This window comes from Mytilus californianus, unplaced genomic scaffold, assembly GCF_021869535.1.
Source record: "Mytilus californianus isolate M0D057914Y unplaced genomic scaffold, xbMytCali1.0.p SCAF_1, whole genome shotgun sequence".
In the NCBI taxonomy this organism is placed as follows: Eukaryota; Metazoa; Mollusca; class Bivalvia; order Mytilida; family Mytilidae; genus Mytilus; species Mytilus californianus.
Window position 1 is genome coordinate 106,336,273 of NW_026262581.1, and position 21,419 is coordinate 106,357,691.

At 31.4% G+C, this 21,419-nt stretch overlaps 1 protein-coding gene across 2 annotated transcripts in view; it reads right to left on the reverse strand.

The window, feature by feature from the left end:
• The window catches only part of LOC127729081 (uncharacterized), a 51,554-nt gene extending 30,446 nt beyond the window's left edge, over positions 1–21,108 (reverse strand). Inside the window, exons 1-9 of one of the 2 annotated variants that reach the window (XM_052236744.1) lie at positions 21,060–21,108; positions 9,566–9,683; positions 8,424–8,618; positions 7,067–7,200; positions 6,402–6,510; positions 4,754–4,914; positions 3,009–3,125; positions 1,887–1,995; positions 992–1,170 (exon numbers count right to left, since the gene is read on the reverse strand). In XM_052236744.1, the coding sequence (XP_052092704.1) occupies positions 992–1,170; positions 1,887–1,995; positions 3,009–3,125; positions 4,754–4,914; positions 6,402–6,510; positions 7,067–7,200; positions 8,424–8,618; positions 9,566–9,683; positions 21,060–21,065 (1,128 nt within the window). In that variant the 5' untranslated portion in view covers positions 21,066–21,108. Of the gene's footprint in view, positions 1–991; positions 1,171–1,886; positions 1,996–3,008; positions 3,126–4,753; positions 4,915–6,401; positions 6,511–7,066; positions 7,201–8,423; positions 8,619–9,565; positions 9,684–12,235; positions 12,318–21,059 lie in introns of those variants that run through there. The other variant, XM_052236746.1, reaches the window with a different exon arrangement.
• Positions 21,109–21,419: the final 311 nt, after the last annotated feature.

The following is a 21,419-nucleotide window of genomic DNA, read 5'->3' on the forward strand; positions in this document are numbered from 1 at the left end:
TACGAATAAACAGGATTTTTTTTTACAAAATTTACTTCTGGATACTATCTTATGATCATAAACAAGCTTCTGTCCAAGTTTAGTAGAAATCCAGGATAGTTTAAGAAAGTTATTAAAATTTCAAAAACTTTAACCACAGAGTGAATATTTGTGGACACTGCCGCCGACGGAATGTAGGATTGCTATGTCTCGCTTTTGCAACAAAAATGTGTAACCTCCGTACATGTGTTAGAAAGTAGTTCAGATCTAAAAATCAAATTGTGTTGTTGTTTTTTTCTCTTCATATTTCATATTCAAATACAATTTTTTTTTAATTTAATTAAAAAACAAGGTACATTGTGACCTCATTCATCACTAATGAATGCTCATGAGACATAATATCCTTTTACTTTACTTAGTTACTCAAGCTGTTGAAAGGTGTCAGACCACCAATTCAATTAACCAAATTTTTCAATTTTTACAGCTTTCTAAATATATTACCTTAAGTTTAACTTCATAGAAACCAGGTATATCCTAAATTTTACATGTATCACCTTTCTATATGCCAATTTTCAAACAATGTTTAAACTCTTGTGGGTAAACACAACAATTTGGAAGTCAACAATTATTAAAAATAACCCCTGGTTTTCTGGAAAGTATGCTATAGAGCACAATAATCCTTAATTTTTAATACAAAATCATGGACAAGTAAATTTTCATTTCTGCAAATTTGGTCATTGGTTTAAGTAAACAATGACATCAAAATCACTATTTTTCTAAACAAACAGACTGAATGTGATGGTATAGTTTGTCCTCAACTTAATATTGTGACTTTAACTTTCAAGGCATTTCAACAATATTACAACAAACCCTCTGCAATTCATATCAAGACATGATTTAACTCGAATTTGTTCAAAATTTATAGACCAGAAATTAAAACCCGATTACAGTATAAGATTCCAAACATTGGCTCTAGTAAAGAAGTGTTGAATATTCAATGAGGTGTAAATACCTGTCCTTCAAATGTAAAGTTACTGTCCAAGTAGAAGATCTGTTTTGGTGTTTTCATTCTCATAACAAAGGCATTGGTAGTAACAGCATTAGTGACATTGATGGTGGAATCAAAGGAACCATTCTGAATAGGTATGATACTGCAGTTCTGTAGAGCCTTGTCAATAGCATAAGCAACACCTGATCAAAATTCAATTATCATCATTAAAAAGTTAGTGGAAAAGCTTTTGAAAAAAGCAGGTCATTCAGAAGTTGATTATATACAGAAAAAATGAATAATGGAACAGATTTTAATAATTTTGAAATACACTTCTTTGCTTGTGTGCTACAAAATCATTAGACATTGAGTTTTAATTTTTGTGGATCTTGGGATATAGATCAACCAATAAAGTATAAATTTCATACACTGCTTGTATGCAAAATTTGTCAAGACCATGCAATCAAGTATGCACAAAACTTGGTGCCTAAGTAAATAAATGAATCCCAAGTATGAATATTGTGTTTCAATGTGTCTTCAAAACAGCTACAACGTCACAAACAACAATTATTTGAATTTCAGTTGATCCATTTTAGTTTTAAAAATAATGATTGATATGCTAATTGAGGGTTGTAATCCTTCAAGACAATAATTTAAATAATTCAATCTTCCTTTGGTAGGCATATGTTCTCCTTTTATTCGGCAGCTCTGTATCATTTTATTCAAATTGATCTATACAATTACAATCAGTTTTAGAAAAGTTTTTATTATTTTGGTAATTATTATAAACAGATTTTCCAGAAGTGTGAAAAAGATTGATGTTTTACACAAAGTACAAATCAATTTAAGTTATTACCATGCACAGATACTGTAGAAAATCATATAGATTTCTACAGTATCTTCTTAAAAGTTAAGGTACCTGTGTTGAAGTCATGAATTTCAGCTGCAGCATCATTGTTTCCATAAGGCCATTGACCACTTGGTCTGAAGTCATATCTTAACAGGCTGTAACTATCATCATAGTAAACCTTAAATTAAAAGAAAATCAGTGAAATGTGTACTCCCTAATCAATTGTATTTTAAATGTATTTAATTCAGACGTAACAATAAACAAGAAATATTAAATCTGATAAACCTAAGAATCACCTCTATTTTGTCTTAGGCTAAGCCCATAAGTTTTATATTGTAGCAAATTGTAAATGCAAACCAGGTTGTTACAGTCTGTTACCCTCAAGGACTGATAATCCACCACCAGCAATATCAAACCTGTTTGTTACAGTCTGTTACTCTCAAGGACTGATAATCCACCACCAGCAATATCAAACCAGATTGTTACAGTCTGTTACCCTCAAGGACTGATAACCAACCACCAGTAATATCTAACCAGGTTGTTACAGTCTGTTACCCTCAAGGACTAATAATCCACCACCAGCAATATCAAACCTGTTTGTTACAGTCTGTTACCCTAAAGGACTGATAATCCACCACAAGCAATATCAAACCAGGTTGTTACAGTCTGTTACCCTCAAGGACTGATAACCAACCACCAGTAATATCTAACCAGGTTGTTACAGTCTGTTACCCTAAAGGACTGATAATCCACCACCAGCAATATCAAACCAGGTTGTTACAGTCTGTTACCCTCAAGGACTGATAACCAACCACCAGTAATATCTAACCAGGTTGTTACAGTCTGTAACCCTCAAGGACTGATAACCCACCACCAGCAATATCAAACCTGTGTGTTACAGTCTGTTACCCTAAAGGACTGATAATCCACCACAAGCAATATCAAACCAGGTTGTTACAGTCTGTTACCCTCAAGGACTGATAATCCACCACCAGCAATATCAAACCAGGTTGTTACTGTCTGTTACCCTCAAGGACTGATAATCCACCACCAGCAATATCAAACCGGGTTGTTACAGTCTGTTACCTTCAAAGACTGATAACCCACCACCAAATTATATTCAGGGAGAAAAATATTGTGCTGCTTGGACCTTTATTCCGTCTTTGTAACTTGTGCTGCCTTGTTACTTACATCAACTTCCTGTACTCCACCAGTACCAATAATTTCCTCTCTATACATAAAGGCCTGACCTAATTTTGGTATACTTCTTGTCTGCTTGCGTCCTGGACAGACAACTCCTGATGGAGTCTACAATATAAAACATATTTGATATGATGTTTGAATGAATATGTAGCTACTTTTGATTCATACCAACACTAGTAGGTTGAATATTTTTAGGTTTCAAGATTTGACATTAAATGTGACTTTGTATTGCTTCAAAAAACATTCTAATTTATTAATGACAAACTGGTTGCATTGTGAACAGCAATCATACCAAGTTTTATCAATATCTTTCATTTAAAGGTTAAGATCGTTGGATAGACACACAAAAAATTTCATATTCCATCAAACTTTGCAATTAAAATATAAGTAGGCCTATCTTAAGAATACAAGATATTTCAGTTAATATTTCTATAGTCCTATATAAAACTAGAATAAAATTGCTATATATTATATAATTACAAAATTGTTTTGACACAGACATTTAAAATTATCATTCATAAAAAATTTTAAGGGGTTCCACGGAACCCTGTGTCTCGACTACGATTGCTGCTGTCAGTGTAAAAGTGTAATGTTGACTTAAAAAGTGAGTCCATTTATCAGATTCAAACTTTCTCCTTAGATGGTATTTCTTGGTCTTGAAGATTAGCTTCTGTCCAAGTTTCATAACAATCCATGAAGGTTAACAAACTTATCATGTCAAAAAAATTTAATCCCAGACTATCTGTAAATGTTAACTGTAAAAAAAGTCCATCTATCAGAAAAATACTGAAAATAAAAATATATTTTCAAAAGTGTGCTTCAGATATTATCTCTTAATCGTAAACAAGTTTCATCAGATCAAAACTTGATAACAGCTGCTGGTTGGCCTCAGATACCAGTTCGTGCTGAAGTAACTGGTGTAATGATACAGAAGAATGGTACAACATACAATATACATCATTATTATGACTACACAGATTTAAAGTTAAAGTGACACCACCAAAATTCAAACTTGATCTGTGTGGTGTGGTAATAAGTATTGTGTATAAGTTTCATAACATTTGGTTGAGGCAAATTCAAGTTAGAGAACGGAAACTAATTTTGGGACGTACTTGCGTACAGACAGACAAGGGTAAAACTTAATGACCCCACCACTACGGCGGGGGCATAATAAGTCCATTTATCAGTAAAATAAGGAAAAATAAAAATAAATATTTCCAAAATTTTGCTCTGGATACTGTAATTTGGTCATAATCAAGTGTCTGTCCAAACTTCATCAAATTCCATGAAGGTTTGACAAAGTTATTGATGACTGAAAAACTTTAACCTTAGACTGAATACGATTGTTAACTGTAAAAAAAACTATGTCCATTTATCAGTAAAATATAGAAAAATGAAAGTAAATATTTTAAAAATTTTGCTCCGGATACAGTATTTTGGTCATAAACAAGCTTCTGTCCAAATTTCATCTAATTCCATGTAGGTTTGACAAAGTTATTGATGTCCAAAAAAACATTAACAACAGACAGAACCTAAATGTTGACGCTGACGACACAGATGCCCCTGACAGAATCTAGGATCGCTATGTCTCGCTTTTGCAAAATACATTTTGCTGGATTGACAAAAATAGAGTCATAATATAATCCTTTCATTATGAGCTAGCAATATTATATAAAAGAACTTACTTAATTTCTATCAGACAACAAAATCCTAATAATATTAATACAATATACCTCAAAAACAGTGTGATCAGCATAAACAGCAGCTCTGAAATCTGTGTAGTCATAATAATGATGTATATTGTATGTTGTACCATCCTTCTGTATCATTACACCAGTTACTTCAGCACGAACTGGTATCTGAGGCCAACCAGCAGCTGTTATCCAGTTTTGATCTGATGAAAAATAGGTGACACACTATATTAAAACTTTCTTTCTGGTAATGGCTTCTTATTAATATGAAAGTCTAGATTTTTTATGAAAAAAATATTCATAGATATTCATTGAACTTCAACTCCCCAATCTATACCTCATTACACAAGAACGAGTTTTATCTGTACTGTTTATGAGGTTGATCTACTGTAAATACTGCCACCAAGGTACACTGTAGGACAGCATTATTAACATCAGACTGTTATTTTGAGCTTGCTTTCAGTTACTGAGAGCATTTATGATATAGTATTGTTTGTTATTGTTTGAACTTGTGTTTTTCTTATGTACTATATCCAGTTATTTAGTTAATAACTTTTCCTTCACTGAAATTTCATTTACCTACTTTTTTAACCAGGGGTCAAGATTAAAAGGAAGACAGTTGGGATCTCAAGACTATTTTAACCCCATCCCATGTTTTAGGTCCCTTTTACAAGATATAACCTCTCCTGTGCATGTCTTTTGTTATTCATTTTAAACAAAAGTTGACATTTTTACAAGAGTCTATGGATAATACTTTGAAGATAATATCATTGTGTTCACATTTTCATAATCCACAAATTTCTTAAATTATTATCATTTAGTGATTAGATGCTTGTACAAATTATATTGTTCTCTTAAAATTTTATGTTAACTGGGTTAATGTTAAGTTTGGGCAATTGCTTTACAAAAAAAAACTCAAAGTTGATAATTTTGTATACGAAACTGATATTCAGGCTAGGGTTGATTTTAATTCTTGACAGTTAACAAATACAGATAATTTTATTCACCAATCAAGGTGCCCTTTCAAGGGCAGATTAATAACAATGTAATTATCCAGATAGATTTGGACAAGGAGAGACAAATGCCATTCATCTTCTACTGTTTCCTTTAAGTTACATTTTCTGTCTTTAATTTCTAAATTTGTTGTGATCACTAAGTCTAAAGTTGTTAAAAAATGTCTTTGTTCCTTTGAGCCTCTAACTAAGTACAGTTCTAGTTCATATACATATCTAAATTTTCTGTATTTTCTGTAACATCATCATGCATTTAATTTGTAACATATAAAATCAAACTGCTTGTGAGCACTAAATGGTTAAGATTGCTTTCATTTTGCAATATGAATTTCAAATTAAACATTGCATTGTATTATTAACAATAGAACACATTCAAGCTAAATTTTGAATTGGAGTTAATCTTCCTTTGTCCATAAATGTAGTTGAAATTTGTATAATTTAAAACAGATAAATTATATGCCATCCACAACTTATGTCATTTTTAATGTAATAGTTATCTCGACAATTATACACATAATTTTGTAACTGGAAAATCTGAGTATATATCATTAATAAACTGCTTGACATGGACATTGATTAGATTGAAAGAAAGTTCACCTTTCTGTGCTATGTTGTTTGTACTTTCTTAGGTAGAGACAATGCCAGGGAAATGTATAAATTTTCATTATCATATATACCTGTAAAGTAATAATCTAGAGTGAAGTTGGCTTTGACTGCTGCCCAGTACATACAAGTTCTCCAATGATCTACATATACTCCTCTTATTTGTGTTTTCCCTATGTATTGCTAAAATAAAAATAAATAAACTTTTATACACTGAAATAAAACTAACTCTAGAATTGTTATATAAGCCCCCTTCTTTTTTGCCAGATTAACTTAGATCACAAATTGCCTATATATATTGTTGCCTGAAATATTTTTTGATCATAAGTAGACATTCAGTCTGATAATATTTACTGCAAATGATGTGATGTATATTATTGTTCAGCCAGTGTTAGTCAGAGGCTGGCAATAATTTGTCTACTTTTAATGTATAACTTAAGGTAACAGGTATGAAATTTGAGAATCTTACTGATTTGTTTTGAAATTGTTTATGCAATTAGAACCTGAAGGACTTTAATAATATGAATGGAAAAAATGATATATGGAACTTTCATACCTGTCAAGATTAAACAAATCAAATATCAGAAAAATAGAAGTGCAATATCATATGGAAACATGAAAAGATCACAATAATGTTCAGAAATTTGGACTTAAATTATGTTTTTCTTGAAACCCTGGCCTGAAAATTTTCTTAATATAGCACAGCTATCCAATAGACCCACCATCTATATGCACATACCTCTCCAAATTTCTTTGCAAAGTGTAACACACCACTGGTAGTAAAAACATGTGGAAATCCTTTTACAAACTGTAGGCCAAATAAAAGATTATTGTCATCAGTTGTCAAGTTGTGTACTACACAAGCCTGGTCAGCTAAAATAAAGTTATAGTAAATATAGTTTTATTTTAATCACTGATAAATTCTTTTTGTGAGAGCACAAATGGTATATTCAATTTTTCATTCATCTTTTTTTCAATTACAGAAAAGACTGATCAGAAACTTAATATATATCTTATAAACTACTTTTATTTGTAAGTCAAGATTCTGATCAGAAACTTAATATATATCTTATACACGACTTTTATTTGTAAGTCAAGATTCTGATCAGAAACTTAATACATATCTTATAAACTACTTTTATTTGTAAGTCAAGATTCTGATCAGAAACTTAATACATATCTTATAAACTACTTTTATTTGTAAGTCAAGATTCTGATCAGAAACTTAATACATATCTTATAAACTACTTTTATTTGTAAGTCAAGATTCTGATCAGAAACTTAATAAATATCTTATAAACTACTTTTATTTGTAAGTCAAGATTCTGATCAGAAACTTAATATATATATCTTATAAACTACTTTTATTTGTAAGTCAAGATTCTGATCAGAAACTTAATATATATTTTATACACTACTTTTATTTGTAAGTCAAGATTCTGATCAGAAACTTAATACATATCTTATAAACTACTTTTATTTGTAAGTCAAGATTCTGATCAGAAACTTAATACATATCTTATAAAACTACTTTTATTTGTAAGTCAAGATTCTGATCAGAAACTTAATACATATCTTATAAACTACTTTTATTTGTAAGTCAAGATTCTGATCAGAAACTTGATACATATCTTATAAACTACTTTTATTTGTAAGTTAATATTAAGAAACTCCTACTATAAATATCATGTCTAACAGTCTTTTTGAATAATTTTTCACTAATTTGTAAAGCATAATTAGATTTTTTTTAAATTTCTTTTCATTTTTAAATTCTACTAAACATCTGAAATTCATATTTTTTAATTTGCAAGAGAAAAAAATGCTGTTCTATAACATTGCTGTGCTGAATCAAGACTAAAAAGCATATGAATATATTTACTAACCAAACAGTGTTAGAATTATATTTTGAAGTTGGCAAATGTTATTAGTACCATCATTAGGTCTCCAACAGATCTCATTGGGATTTTTCCTCAGGTGTCTGGAGCACCACCACTTGCACATAAACCCAGTGCTCATGCCCATCAAAACAGATAATTTTTAACAGAAAACTAGTGATTGAGACAACATTCTATTCTTATTCTATTCTTAATACTTACGTTGTACATAAAACAGTTGATCATTAGCATAATCAAAAATGAGTTTATATATAGCTCCAGATCTCATTAAAGACAGAGAAGCCTGATTGTTAGGATTGTCAAAGTACTCTTCTCCTGACATTGTGTAATTTTTGTCTATTATGGCAGCTTCAATTCTAGTCTGGAATGAAGTAGGTAAATTTGGAAATGGAGGAGCTGTAACAGAAAGCATAACATTAAAATTTAACAATAATTTAATCAAACACATAAGATCCTATATTTTTACATATTCTACTAGAGTTAACTAAAAGCCTTCAATATTGAATTGTGTAACATAATGCTGTGTGTTTTCTCAGTTAGGTGTAAGTTGTGGATACTTGCCAAATATTTAAGGATCCTTCAATGCTTATACTGTGACAGAATATCTAACCAATGGTCTTGTTTTTTTCAAAGAGATTTCTCCTACAGAATTACACATGTATCTTCTGCTTCAAGTTATTGGTATTATTAGCAAATCTCACACCTCTTGTTCCTACTAGTATCAAAACTTGTCAAACAACAATTATCTTTCTTCACAAACTTCTTGATACGGTACATGTATTTGACCTTAAACAATCCTAAAATCAATCAGATTATCATGAAAGCCTTAATTGCGATTTTATAGCTTAAACTTAGGACAGAGAGATAAGATGAGTCCTATACACATTGTAAAAATAGGGTTAGAAAGCCACTTTTTCACCAAAGAGTATTTAAAGCCCATCATCTGTAGATGTTCTATTTAGATATTTATTAAATAGTCTTACTTATATAAGTTTCTACATTTAATTTCAGTAAAAATTCAATCAATGGCTGTTGGAGAGCATTCTTATTTTTTAGTCATTGATAGTGATTCAGTTGTTTTAAAGTTGATTTAACTCTTGATGCCATTTTACAGGATCTAGCACAATGGAGTTTTGTTTATACTTTTATAGATTTTGCTGAGGTGAAGTTTAACTTTGGTCACAACAGTTCTTTTGCAGACAGGTCCCAGTTGTTCATCCTCCACACCATGTATATTTATTTGTAAATGAATACCACTCATGCCAGTAGAATGAAGTTTGATACTTAATATGGGAATGTTTGACCAGCCTGATGACCTGATGTCTTAACACTTTTCTACTTACCATTAGGGTTGTTGATTTGTGCATCTGTAGGTTTGGTACAGTACTGTGCTTGTGTTTTAACATATTGTACATACAATAAGGATATCAGACACAGTCTACAAACAGTCTTACTTTTCCCCTGAAAAATAAATAAGCACTGAAATAAAGCTACATGTAATCTATGATAACATCTTGTTTTCCATTTGCCTTAATAAACGGAATATAGGCATTGAAATTGTATAAAGATTAATGAAAAATATGAACATATAAATCATTGTCGATTCAAACATTACAAGCAAACACATCTGAGTACATGTACTTACATGGTGTAAAATTTGTAGCTACAATGACATGACATATTTTACCTCCTATTCCAAGATCTTTTCTATTGGTATTTTTCATAGCGTTACAATTTTTTAATGATATAAGTTTCATAAAATTCTGGCAAGAATTGTACATATGAGAGCGCTAACGATGCAATTTTCCATATAATCAACATTTCCAAGAGGCACAACTCTTTACACAATATTTAAATCAGAATTGATGAGGCATCTTTGTATTTTTGTGACAACACATTTTATGTGCTATAGCAAAATATCTGCTAAACAATAAAGGTAAAATATTCCTATTGTGAACCTTTTTGAAACCATAGTAAACTACAATTATTATTCGCTAATCAACCAAATGCAAAAGCTTCTTTGCCTTTGCATCCTTAAAATTCACACAAGGGTTTTTAAAGTCTTCTTCAAAATCATTGATTTTCACAAAACATTTTCGAGATACATCTGTCCCTTAGTATAGAGTGTCCTCCTAACTTTGTTTCCTAGGTACGTAAGACTGTATCCATAATATTACTATCAAATTAAGTCCCTGGCAAAAAAGAGTCCATAATTAGTACAATACATCTGGCAGGTACTTAACTATCTGGCAAACCATAGAAAATGGACAAATTTATCCAAGAAGCGGCATCTGTTATAACAATGGGAAGCAAGTCTGGGAGCACTCAGTTTTCTTAGAAATAGAAAGTCCAGGTTTTCGATTTACTTGAAAATGTGTCCCTTTAAAACTCCATTTCTCATCATTTCTTAAAAAAATCTTTTAAAGAATTGACTTGACTATTTCAATACACCTTATCGCTATTTAGTCCAATCCAGAAAAAGCAGTCAATTATTTATCCCTTATAATTTTTATTAACTATGTATTTGCACTCAGGTATCACAGATCAAATTTATTTGTTCATTGTGTGTTAATTTACGTTTTTTGATTGAGTTAAGCCTTCCAATTGATATTTTATAGTGTGTCTTTCTATGTTGTGATGTTATACTATTGTTTCAGAAAAGGGAGAAGGTTTGGTACCATTAAAACGTTTAATCCCGCTGCAAATGTTTGCACCTGTCATAAGTCAGGAAACTGATGTACAGTAGTTGTCGTCTGTTTATGTAGTTCATACTTGTTTCTCGTTTTTATATAAATTAAAACCGTTGGATTTCCCGTTTGAATGGTTTTACACTAGTAATTTTTGGGGCCCTTTATAGCTTGCTGTTCGGTGTGAGCCAATGCTCCGTGTTGAAGGGCGTACCTTGGCCTATAATGGTTTACTTTTATAAATTGTTTCTTGGATGGAGAGTTGTCTAATTTGCACTCATACCACATCTTCCTATATCTATTTATACAACTTCCTGTTTGGGTCAAGTGTTGCAAAAACAAAGGTCATCAGTAATGAGCTATAGAAGGAAAAGGTTTAGAAAGCAAACATTTTGAAACTTTGATAGATTTATGATCCACTTTTTTAAAGCACAAATCAAAGTAATAAAAATACTTTGTTTAAAGTCTGTACGATGGTTAAACATTTCTCTTTGGAAAGTTTTATGCGTAATACTGTTTAATACATTGTTTAAACAGGGACCCAGATAGCTTCAACTGGATGAAAAAGTTGTGTAATTTTAGAACTTATCAGGATTTGAATAAATAGTGATAAGGTGTATCTGAAAAATCTTTTATAGAATTGACTTCAACAATTATTTCTCGGGGGTCCACTTCCTATATATACAAGGTGATAGGATGTGCCCCTTGAATAGGTCACATTTTCTAGCTTGAAAATATATGAATAGGTGGGAAAAACTATCAGAAATGTATGATAAGGTCAATAAAGTTCCCATTACTTGGTATATGAAAAGCCCTGTAATTTTTTCACAGCCGAAAGTCTTGCCGTAAGCAAGGACGTATAACTAACATCTAATATACGTCCTTGCCGTAAGTAAACATTACATAAGGAATCTGAGCCTTTGGTATTTCACTTTTCCAACACACCACACGTAACCCAACCATTATGGGAAAAGGTTACATTTTTACCTTCGCAATATATGAAAAGGTATACATTTTTAAAATCTAAATTATATGAAAAGGGAGGGCAACAGAACCCCAGCGACACCCCATATCAATTAAGTATTGAAATTTCAATTTGATGTTTGGCTAACATCCAGTAGCAAATATGTTATGGATATTCAGGATGAGTTTTTTAATATCAAAACTTTTCTGAAAATGAAGAAATTATCAAGGATTGTATAGTCTATACAAATCCTTGAAATTATTAAAAAAAATAAAACCAAGTATTTTCTGGAACTTTATCAAAATAATAAAAATAATGGATGTGGCTCGATTGTAAGAGCATTTCAGATAAAGTAACAGTACCTCCAAGTTAAGTCCAGACTGCTAAAGCTGAAATTGTTCATAACATTATTATTTTGACACTTTTCACAGTAAAGAATACGACCGGAAGTCCAAATACTAATTTACTTAACAATGACGGAAGTATAACTGAATGTGGACCTGTTAATTCAAAGAATACAAGTTGTCTGTTACTGTGGAAAGAATAAGGAACGAATTGAATCCATAAAAACGTATAAATACATATACACAATCCAAAAACAAATATACATCTAAGGGGACGACCATTTGATATTCTGTGGGGGGGGGGGGGGGGGGGATTTGTTTTGGATGGGTTATTTATTTTTGTGGACCAAAAGGACAGATTATTTATTTTCTGCACTGTTGAAGCATGCTTTTTTATTTTCATTAAAACAAGGTACTGATTATCTATTTTCACAATTATATTTATAATATTTGAAAACATACAATTTTTAAATTCTTAAATAAATAACATACGGTCATTTAAGTCAATCATAATTAATCACCATCCTCTGGAAGTTAATCTTCTGAATTGCAAACTGCATATATTGCATAGGTATAAGGTATTTAAGCTGGAAAATCAGCGAAGAGTCTGGGGTTCGCTAAAGGCCCCAAGAAGCTATAATCATGCATTATGCGCGTTTCCCAGACCCTTTCTTAATCTGAAACGCAAGTTCTGTTTTAATTTATTGACAATATTCTGGTCTCAAAGCAAAATATATAGATTCAGTGTAAGACTTTTAGTCTTTAGGGACAACATCAAAAGATCAATATGTAGGACAAAGCAAAAAATGTTTCAGTTTGCAGAAAAACGTTTTATACCTGTCAATTATGTTTTTTTTTTTTCAAATTAAGTTAAGAGGGGGCTGATTATCATTGATATAACTATGTCAAGTCAGTTTTTATAACACATTTCAATTACAACTTGATGTAGTTCCTAACTGGGATACAATTTAAAGTAGTTTGTAATAGACAAAAGGTCCTTAAATATAATAAACTCAAGTTTAAAACATAATTACTAAATTACAAAGAGAATAGTCATAAAGAAGGGCAATCAATGAACAAAAGACAAACCCGGGAACAGATAAAACACAAAACGACAAACATTATAGACAATCAACACTGAAAAATAAAAATTCAATTCTTTATTACTTTAAGCACATTATGCTTATCAGTTCAATAAATACAAATACATTTCTATAACACAGCATGACATAATACATCAGAGAAGCAAATAAATATCAAGTATTGACCAATAACAGTTTGGTCCTATGATTAAATGCATTAAACAAGAATTTACACAAATTACGCAAATCTTTTACATTTTCAGTTCTGAGAAGTTGCACTAATTTGAACGACGATGGACGTCTATAATAATAAGGTTTAATAAACTGTCTCCTTAAGTCTCTATAGCATTCACATTGTAAAACAAAATGGAATTCATCTTCAGTGATATTCAAAGTACAAAGAGTACACTTTCTATCTAACCTATTTACTCCATGATAACGGCCTACTTCAACAAACACATTATGAGATGACAATCTAAGGCGAGTTAAATACACTCTAAAATTCATATGTTTGGTTAGATAATTCTGTAAACATACATTATTGACAATATATTTATATAAATAACACTTAGATGAAACTTTCAGTTGATCATTCAAAGTCTGTTTTGCTTGATCATATATCCTTGTTTTTACAAATAATAATAAATTTGTATCCATAATCAAATTGTATTGGTTATACCAGATCTCATTTAAACCTAAGTTAAATAATAATTGTTGTAGTTGATAAGTCCAACTGCTTCTAATATTACAGAAATTATACAGTTGTTCCCTGTAGCAGTTTTTAAGAATACAGTTGCTTGTGGATAACAATTTTAACCAGTACTTCACTATTTTGTACATTCTAAAATATATCAAAGGATATCTACCCAATTCAAAATAAACCATAACATTTGTTGTACATTGTTTGACACCTAATATGTTTTTGCAAAAATCAAGTTGTATTTTTTCAATATTTGGAGCTTTATGGAAGCCCCATATTTCACAACCATAACATAAAATACTACTAATGTAAGTATCAAATAAATTCAAATATGTAAAAACATTCAAATACAATGACGAAACCTTCGACTTTAAACCAAAAACAGCTTTTCTACTTTGCTCAGCTAAATGTTTTTGAGCTTTAACAAATTTACCGTTAAAATTTAACAGTACACCAAGGTAACAAAATTCATCCACTATGTCAATAGTATTGCCATCATAATACCAAATTTCTTCGTCTTTTACAAAACCTCCGTTTCTAAATACCATAATTTTTGTTTTGGCAATATTTACAGTCAAACCCCATTTACAAGTATATAATAATAATGTGTCTAACATATCTTGCAAGCTAATAACTGAATCAGAAAATAAAATCATATCATCAGCATACATAAGTAAAAACAATGACAAGTCTTGCACTTCATATGGTATATTACTATTACGTAGAAATTCCATTTCAAAGTCATTTACATATAACGAAAATAGTATAGGAGAAAGAACTTCCCCTTGCATAAGACCAACTGAACTTGTAAACTGCTCAGAATAAAAACCATCAACTTTCACACATACTTTTACTGTAGAATACATTGATTTTAAAACAGACAGTAATTTGCCTGTTATATCAACTCTTGATAGTTTCAACCATAAGTTAAGTCTGGTTACGGAGTCAAATGCCTGTTTGTAGTCAACGAAACAGCAATACAAACGTTTTTTCTTGAAAAGTGCTTTCTGAACGAGAGTCAACAAAGAATAAATTGCATCAACAGTGCTGCTACCCGGGCGAAATCCAAATTGCGCATCTGTAATAATATCATTATTCACAGACCATTTTATTAGTCTTGAATTTATAATAGATGTAAACAGTTTCGCTAAATTACTGACTAAACTGATTCCACGATAGTTCGCTGGATCGGACGAGTCGCCTTTTTTAAAAACAGGAATTAACACTGCGAGTGCCCAAGATTTCGGAAAATGTCCTGATGCTAATATCTTATTGAATATTTCCTCTAGGAATGGTAGCAGGATATCCTTAAATTCAATGAATAACTCGTTAAATGTACCATCAATACCATGACTTTTACCACGTTTAAGGTTAGAAATACACTTCAAAATTTCATCTTGTGTAATAGTTTGATCAAGTTCATCATATGTTGTGTCGGAAACGGTCTCTGGAGTATCGACTGTCACATTAATACCATCATTTGTGACCAAATTTCTAAAATGTTCGAAGAATTCTGAAAGTGACACATCAGAAGTTTTGGCTCTCTTCTTTTGAAACAGTTTATAATATTTCTTTGGGTCGCTTTTACGCAATGTAGCTATCATATCACCCTCTTGACGCTTATATTTTCGTTTTAGTTTATTTTCTAAACGCTTGTATTGTCTTTTAGACATAATTAAAATAAAAAAAATAAATGAGAAACATGGATCTCAAAAAACAGGGGCTACGTCAGAGGGTGAACAGAACTTGCTTCTTGCAAGACACTTGCTGTGAAAACAATTTGATATGAAGACAAGCTTTTGTTTTGAAATTTCCAACATGAGGCATTTGCCTCAATGTAGTTACGGCCCTGTAATAAAAGTGAGGTAAATGTTCACGAGACAATATACCTCAAGTGAACTGAAACCCATTTTCAAACATTTCAAAATACATTAATATTTATGTTATTAAAGTTTTTCCCGAAAAAAATATGAAAAAAGATGAATTCTGGAAGAATCTGGTGCCATCTCATACTTCAGAATAGCATTTATAAAATGGATTAAAAGACCTGCCAAGTTATTTTCAATACATTGACACAGAACAAACCATTCATTTTTGTTATTATCAAGGCTGAGTTATTTATTTTAAAAATCCTCCTGCTCCCCCCCCCCCTAATATCAAATGGTCGTCCCCTAATATAATTCTGCACTACCAGATGGAGAATGCTCTACGTTCGGCTTTGAGCGTTCATAATGAAGGTAAATCTAGACTCTTTTTTGAAAGAGCTTCAAACGCAGTGAATTATACAGGGTTGTTTACTCTTCATTTTTTACATAGCCAGAGACATACTTATTTACTCCCCTTTTTGACCTATATGCATGTACTATTATATAATACACGATAGCGTAAGTAATAAAAATCAGAGATAAGTGACTGCATGTGCGCTGGGAAATAGTTAGTATAATAGTCCCAGACGTGCGGTATGTGTAGTTTTAAAGTGAAATAACAAATCAGACAGCAATGGACATAACATAAATTATTTATTTTTTATAATATTTCTAAAACAAATTATCTATTTTTTACAATTTGTAACTTTCTTTTTGATTATCTCAAGTTTTATGTTCAGCCACGGTTTTCCCATTTACGGTGTAAAATACCTCTTTCATCGTTTATTTGCACAGCAAATAGGGGCACTCAACCTTTTCGGTTAGCAAAAATGACTAAACCATTACATTTAGAAATCACTCTAAACAATTGTCTTTTTTTATTCATCGCTCCACTCGATTATATCTTTGAGTGACGAACGGGCACGGTCACCAATACTGTCACGAAATAGAAGTTCCTTCATAATAAAAGTTCGAAGTGGAAGAAATATTCTGTAATATTATTTCCACTGGAACAAATATTACAGTATTTGTTCCTTACGGAATAAACGGTATAGAATATTTGTTCCAATAGGAACAGATATTATGACATTGTTTATAACAAAGTTTCCAGGGGAACTTTTGTTAGGCGGAACAAATATAACGTTGACAATACTACCGAGGACAAATTCAAAGTCGCTCTAAATCAAGGACGTATATTTTAGTTATACTAGTAAGTTAGTTATACGTCCTTGCTCTAAATTAATCCAACATTTTACATTGGACCCTTGACAGTCAAATTAGCTCGTTAATATGGTACTTTATGGCCATTCATTGGAGTGTTGTGGCGTGATCGTCAGTTTGTAAAGAATTCCACTCAATCCAGTGCTAAAATTGCAGTAAGGTGAGAGTTTTTTCGCTCCGTGTTGAAGGCCTCACTGACTGTTATATCGAGATGAAGAACAGCAATAAAAGCGCTGTTCCTTTGCTTTTTGCGTTTTTTACTGTGCATATACCGATTTTTTGGATACCCCATATCTTTGCTTTCCTATCATAAACTCATATAGAAAAAAAGGATTTCATCAAGTTATATAACTTATGAATTTGACCACCTTTAAGTAAGATATGCATTGTTTGCATATGACAATCGTTCATTATCAATTCTATAAAAGTATAAGATAACCTACAAAATAGATACAAATGATGTGCCATGTAAGATAGGTTACCGTAGATCTATAGAATGATGTAAGGACAGAAATGATTTCATTACTCTAATGTAAACAGCCGATTATATTTATCGTTATCTACCATATCTACTCAGACATACTGGTACACATATGGACATTTATATGAACATGTAGATATAGCCCATATCGTAAAGGGTACCTGATGTGGGCGAAATCTACCAGTCATCTTTTTTTATCGGTTGGATGTACCAGGGACTTTCTATACTAACTAGTATAGACTGTCCCTGGATGTACAAAACAATTTGTGTTCGAGGACTTTCATCAAAATTTCAACACGTTAAATCATCAGAAAAGGAGTATATAACGCAAAATGATTAGATTGAAACTTAAATATGATAATGTTGTAAACATATATAATCTGGGCTTATTCTAAAACGGAAATAAAGATTGTAAATATTTCATACAAAACGCTTTACATATGTTTAAAACTAAACCAGAGAGTGAGAATCCAAAAAACAAGTATGGGCCTTGTTCCTTCTATGTAAAATATAAATGTTTCTGTCTTTACATACAGATCAAAAATAATGTACATGGTTTACACTGTTTCTGAAAAATGTAGCACCTATTAGAATAGTTTGTCTGAGCACTAAGTTTAATGCATGTAATAAAAAAATAATCAAAGATGGACTGAACAGCAGGGCTCCTCAAGATAAATAACTTAAACTGACTTCTATCAATATTTTTTCCCCCAAATAAAAACTTGTAAAAGATGGTTTTTAGTATTGTTTAAGAAATGTTCCATGTGGGAAAGACCAATATGCAATACTATATTATCAAAGTTTGCGAAAGGTTTTCATTAAATATTTCAAAATATATAAAAATATGGAAAAGTTTGCAGATAATGCATACACCATATGGTATGATTATTTTTATCATCTTTACGTCATTTTAAACAGGGTATCTTTTCACCAGTTTAAACAGGTTATATATGGGATTATTCAAAAATTTATGTATAGGTTAGAACGTCCTTGGTCATGTACTATGAACAGTATACTCCGAGGCGAAGCCCCCTGAAGAAATTCATATAAAAAAAACAACCAAAACAAAATATTTTAATTTATTTTTATAGTGCATGGAAAGCTTTGTGAAAAATAGAAAATAAATATTGAGTTGTCATTAGACAAAAAGATGCGAGTATATTCTAACTTCTAAACTTGGCGGTTATACTCAGTACTAATTCTTTATTTTTGTATCTTATTCCTAAAAACAACTTCAACTAAGACACTTAATTCATTACTGTAAACTTCGGTATCAAAAAACTTTTCAATTTTGTTTCAACCCTCAAAGAGCTTATTTCCTTTGAACTTATTTCGCCCGTGCCATTTTCTAGAAAGCGTCTCATTCTTCACTAAAACGTGTTCTTTAAGACTGTAACAACCTTATATATGTGGTATAATTAGATTATAAACTGCAATGTTGGAAGATTTCATCAAATCTTGAGTATTTTTTTAGTAAATGGAAAAGGATAACACTCTCAACCAAAGCCAACGTTCTATAGGATACAAGCCATGTATTGTCTTTCAGATCTTTGTCCTTCGTTGCAATCTTCTAGAAAAACGTGTAAAATTTGCACTATTGTGTCTAAATTATCTTCAACAGCCATTAAGAAAAGTTAGTTTTATGTTTAAAAACGCATGATACTAATTTCCATGACATTTGCTTCTGGATTGACCTTTATCAGATTAGCTTGAGACCAAAAGTTTCGGAAGCCAAATATAAATATACATATCCACTTTACTTGAACTTTGATGGATAGTTGTCTCATTGGCAATCATAGCTCATCTCCATATTTTTATATATACGCTTTTAACCCAAAAGGCGTGAACAGAAATATATAAATATGAATAAAAGGAGATATGGGGTATACGTCAATGAGACAGATAAGCTTTTCATTTTGAAATAACGGACTTGATATTTGGGGTGAACATATGGCCCTTTCAACATCTCCAATGCAAAATTTATCAAAATTGTATCAGTTTATTGTCTTATAAGTCTAGATTTTTCCATTTTCGTTCTGGATTTTCTTCAGTGTAAACTTGAATAAAAACATTTAAAATTTGCAGTCTATTAAGATTGTCTTCGTGTTAGAATACATAGAGCGTATAATATAGGTTTGACGACAAAAGAGATGATTTCAGCTTCCCAATTGTGAACTTTCCATTTCTATGTAGCAAAATTCCCGCAGCGCCTGCATATGGAGTATATAGCTCCCAATTGATACGATATTCCCGAGCTTGCATTTCCTATCATGATTTCCTTTATAGAGGGTTGCTGCTCACAAGGAAGCTATTAAACCAAGAGTTCCAAATGGTGAAGCTGAAATCATCCCTTCGTAAATTTACGGACGACATCACGAGTTGGTTGACCATTATGGAATATCCGTTTCACAGATGATAGCGGATATGTTCCTAATGTCGTAACTACAATCCCGTTCCCTTTTCACGAATGTGACCTACCGAATTAGACTATGTACCGGGTTTGTACGAACATGAGCAATACGACGGGTGCCACATGTGGAGCAGGATCTGCTTACCCTTCCGGAGCACCTGAAATCACCCCCAGTTTTAATGGGGTTCGTGTTGCTTAGTCTTTAGTTTTCTATGTTGTGTTTTGTGTACTATTGTTTGTCTGTTTGTCTTTTTCTTTTTTAGCCCTGGCGTTGTCAGTTTATTTTCGATTTATGAGTTTGAATGTCCCTCTGGTATTTTTCGCCCCTCTGTTTGAAGTACCTGATGTGTATTTTCGTTTGTTTGACAACATTTCTTTCAATGATCTTTTACTGTCCATCAATATTAAAGAATTACGACAATTATTTTCAAATCTTACAAAAAAATAATAAAAGGGTTAAATTTGAATGAACAGGTTTGCACATAAGTTCTTGATTCAAAACGAAGTATCTTCCCATAGAACGAGCTTGTTTTAACCACATATTATATAAGTGTCATGTATACAGTTGAAACGACAGGGAGTTTCTATTCGGTCAATCTAACTTTCTAGTATTTTATGCAATTTAGTCGTAAACAAATTTTCACATAATACTAGCGAATGATGCAGGAACCTTACATACATATACCCATGCAGCATTGCATTGAAAGTCAAAATACTGAGTTCTTACCAGGGAAATACTATTTTTTGTTAGAAAATCATTTAAAAATCATAATCCAATTACAACGCATGATTTCATTTAAAAGGTTCAAAATTATTACCGTAAGCACACATTTATAAAGATTTGATTCTTAAAACGCTCTCTTTGCATTTAGATAATATTTAACACTGCCCAATATTAGATGTCACTTTTGCTTTCCGCAAAACAAGCTATGTTGGTGCCAAGATATTTGTATTTGGAGAAACAATAAGAGTCCTTAGTCTGCATAAGAAGACTACATGAAATCCAATACAATAAAACATATAAGGTATAACATATAACAATTACATATATATTTATTTATGTATATTAGGTGTAATACTTACCCCCATTGTTATATATCAGTGAATCATTCACTTAAAGGTGGAAAGAGGGGAACGTTGATATGAACCCTGAACTGGACAAAGTGCATTATCTACCTATATAGTATGTAGTGATATATACAGATGTGATAACGATCCTCTTATTCAATCAGTTTTCATGTTATCTACTCTTTTAAAACTAAAAAAGGAAAAAAAAACAATAACGAAAATATTACGATGTATTAAGTTAGGGATAGATAGAGTATAGTTAAAAGACATTTTGTTTTATAGCCATAGATCATGTACAGTGTTGACAACCGTAATCGTTTCTTTAAAAAGTTTTGGAGCAGTTTACGTAAAAATGTCCTTATTAAAAAAAGAAGA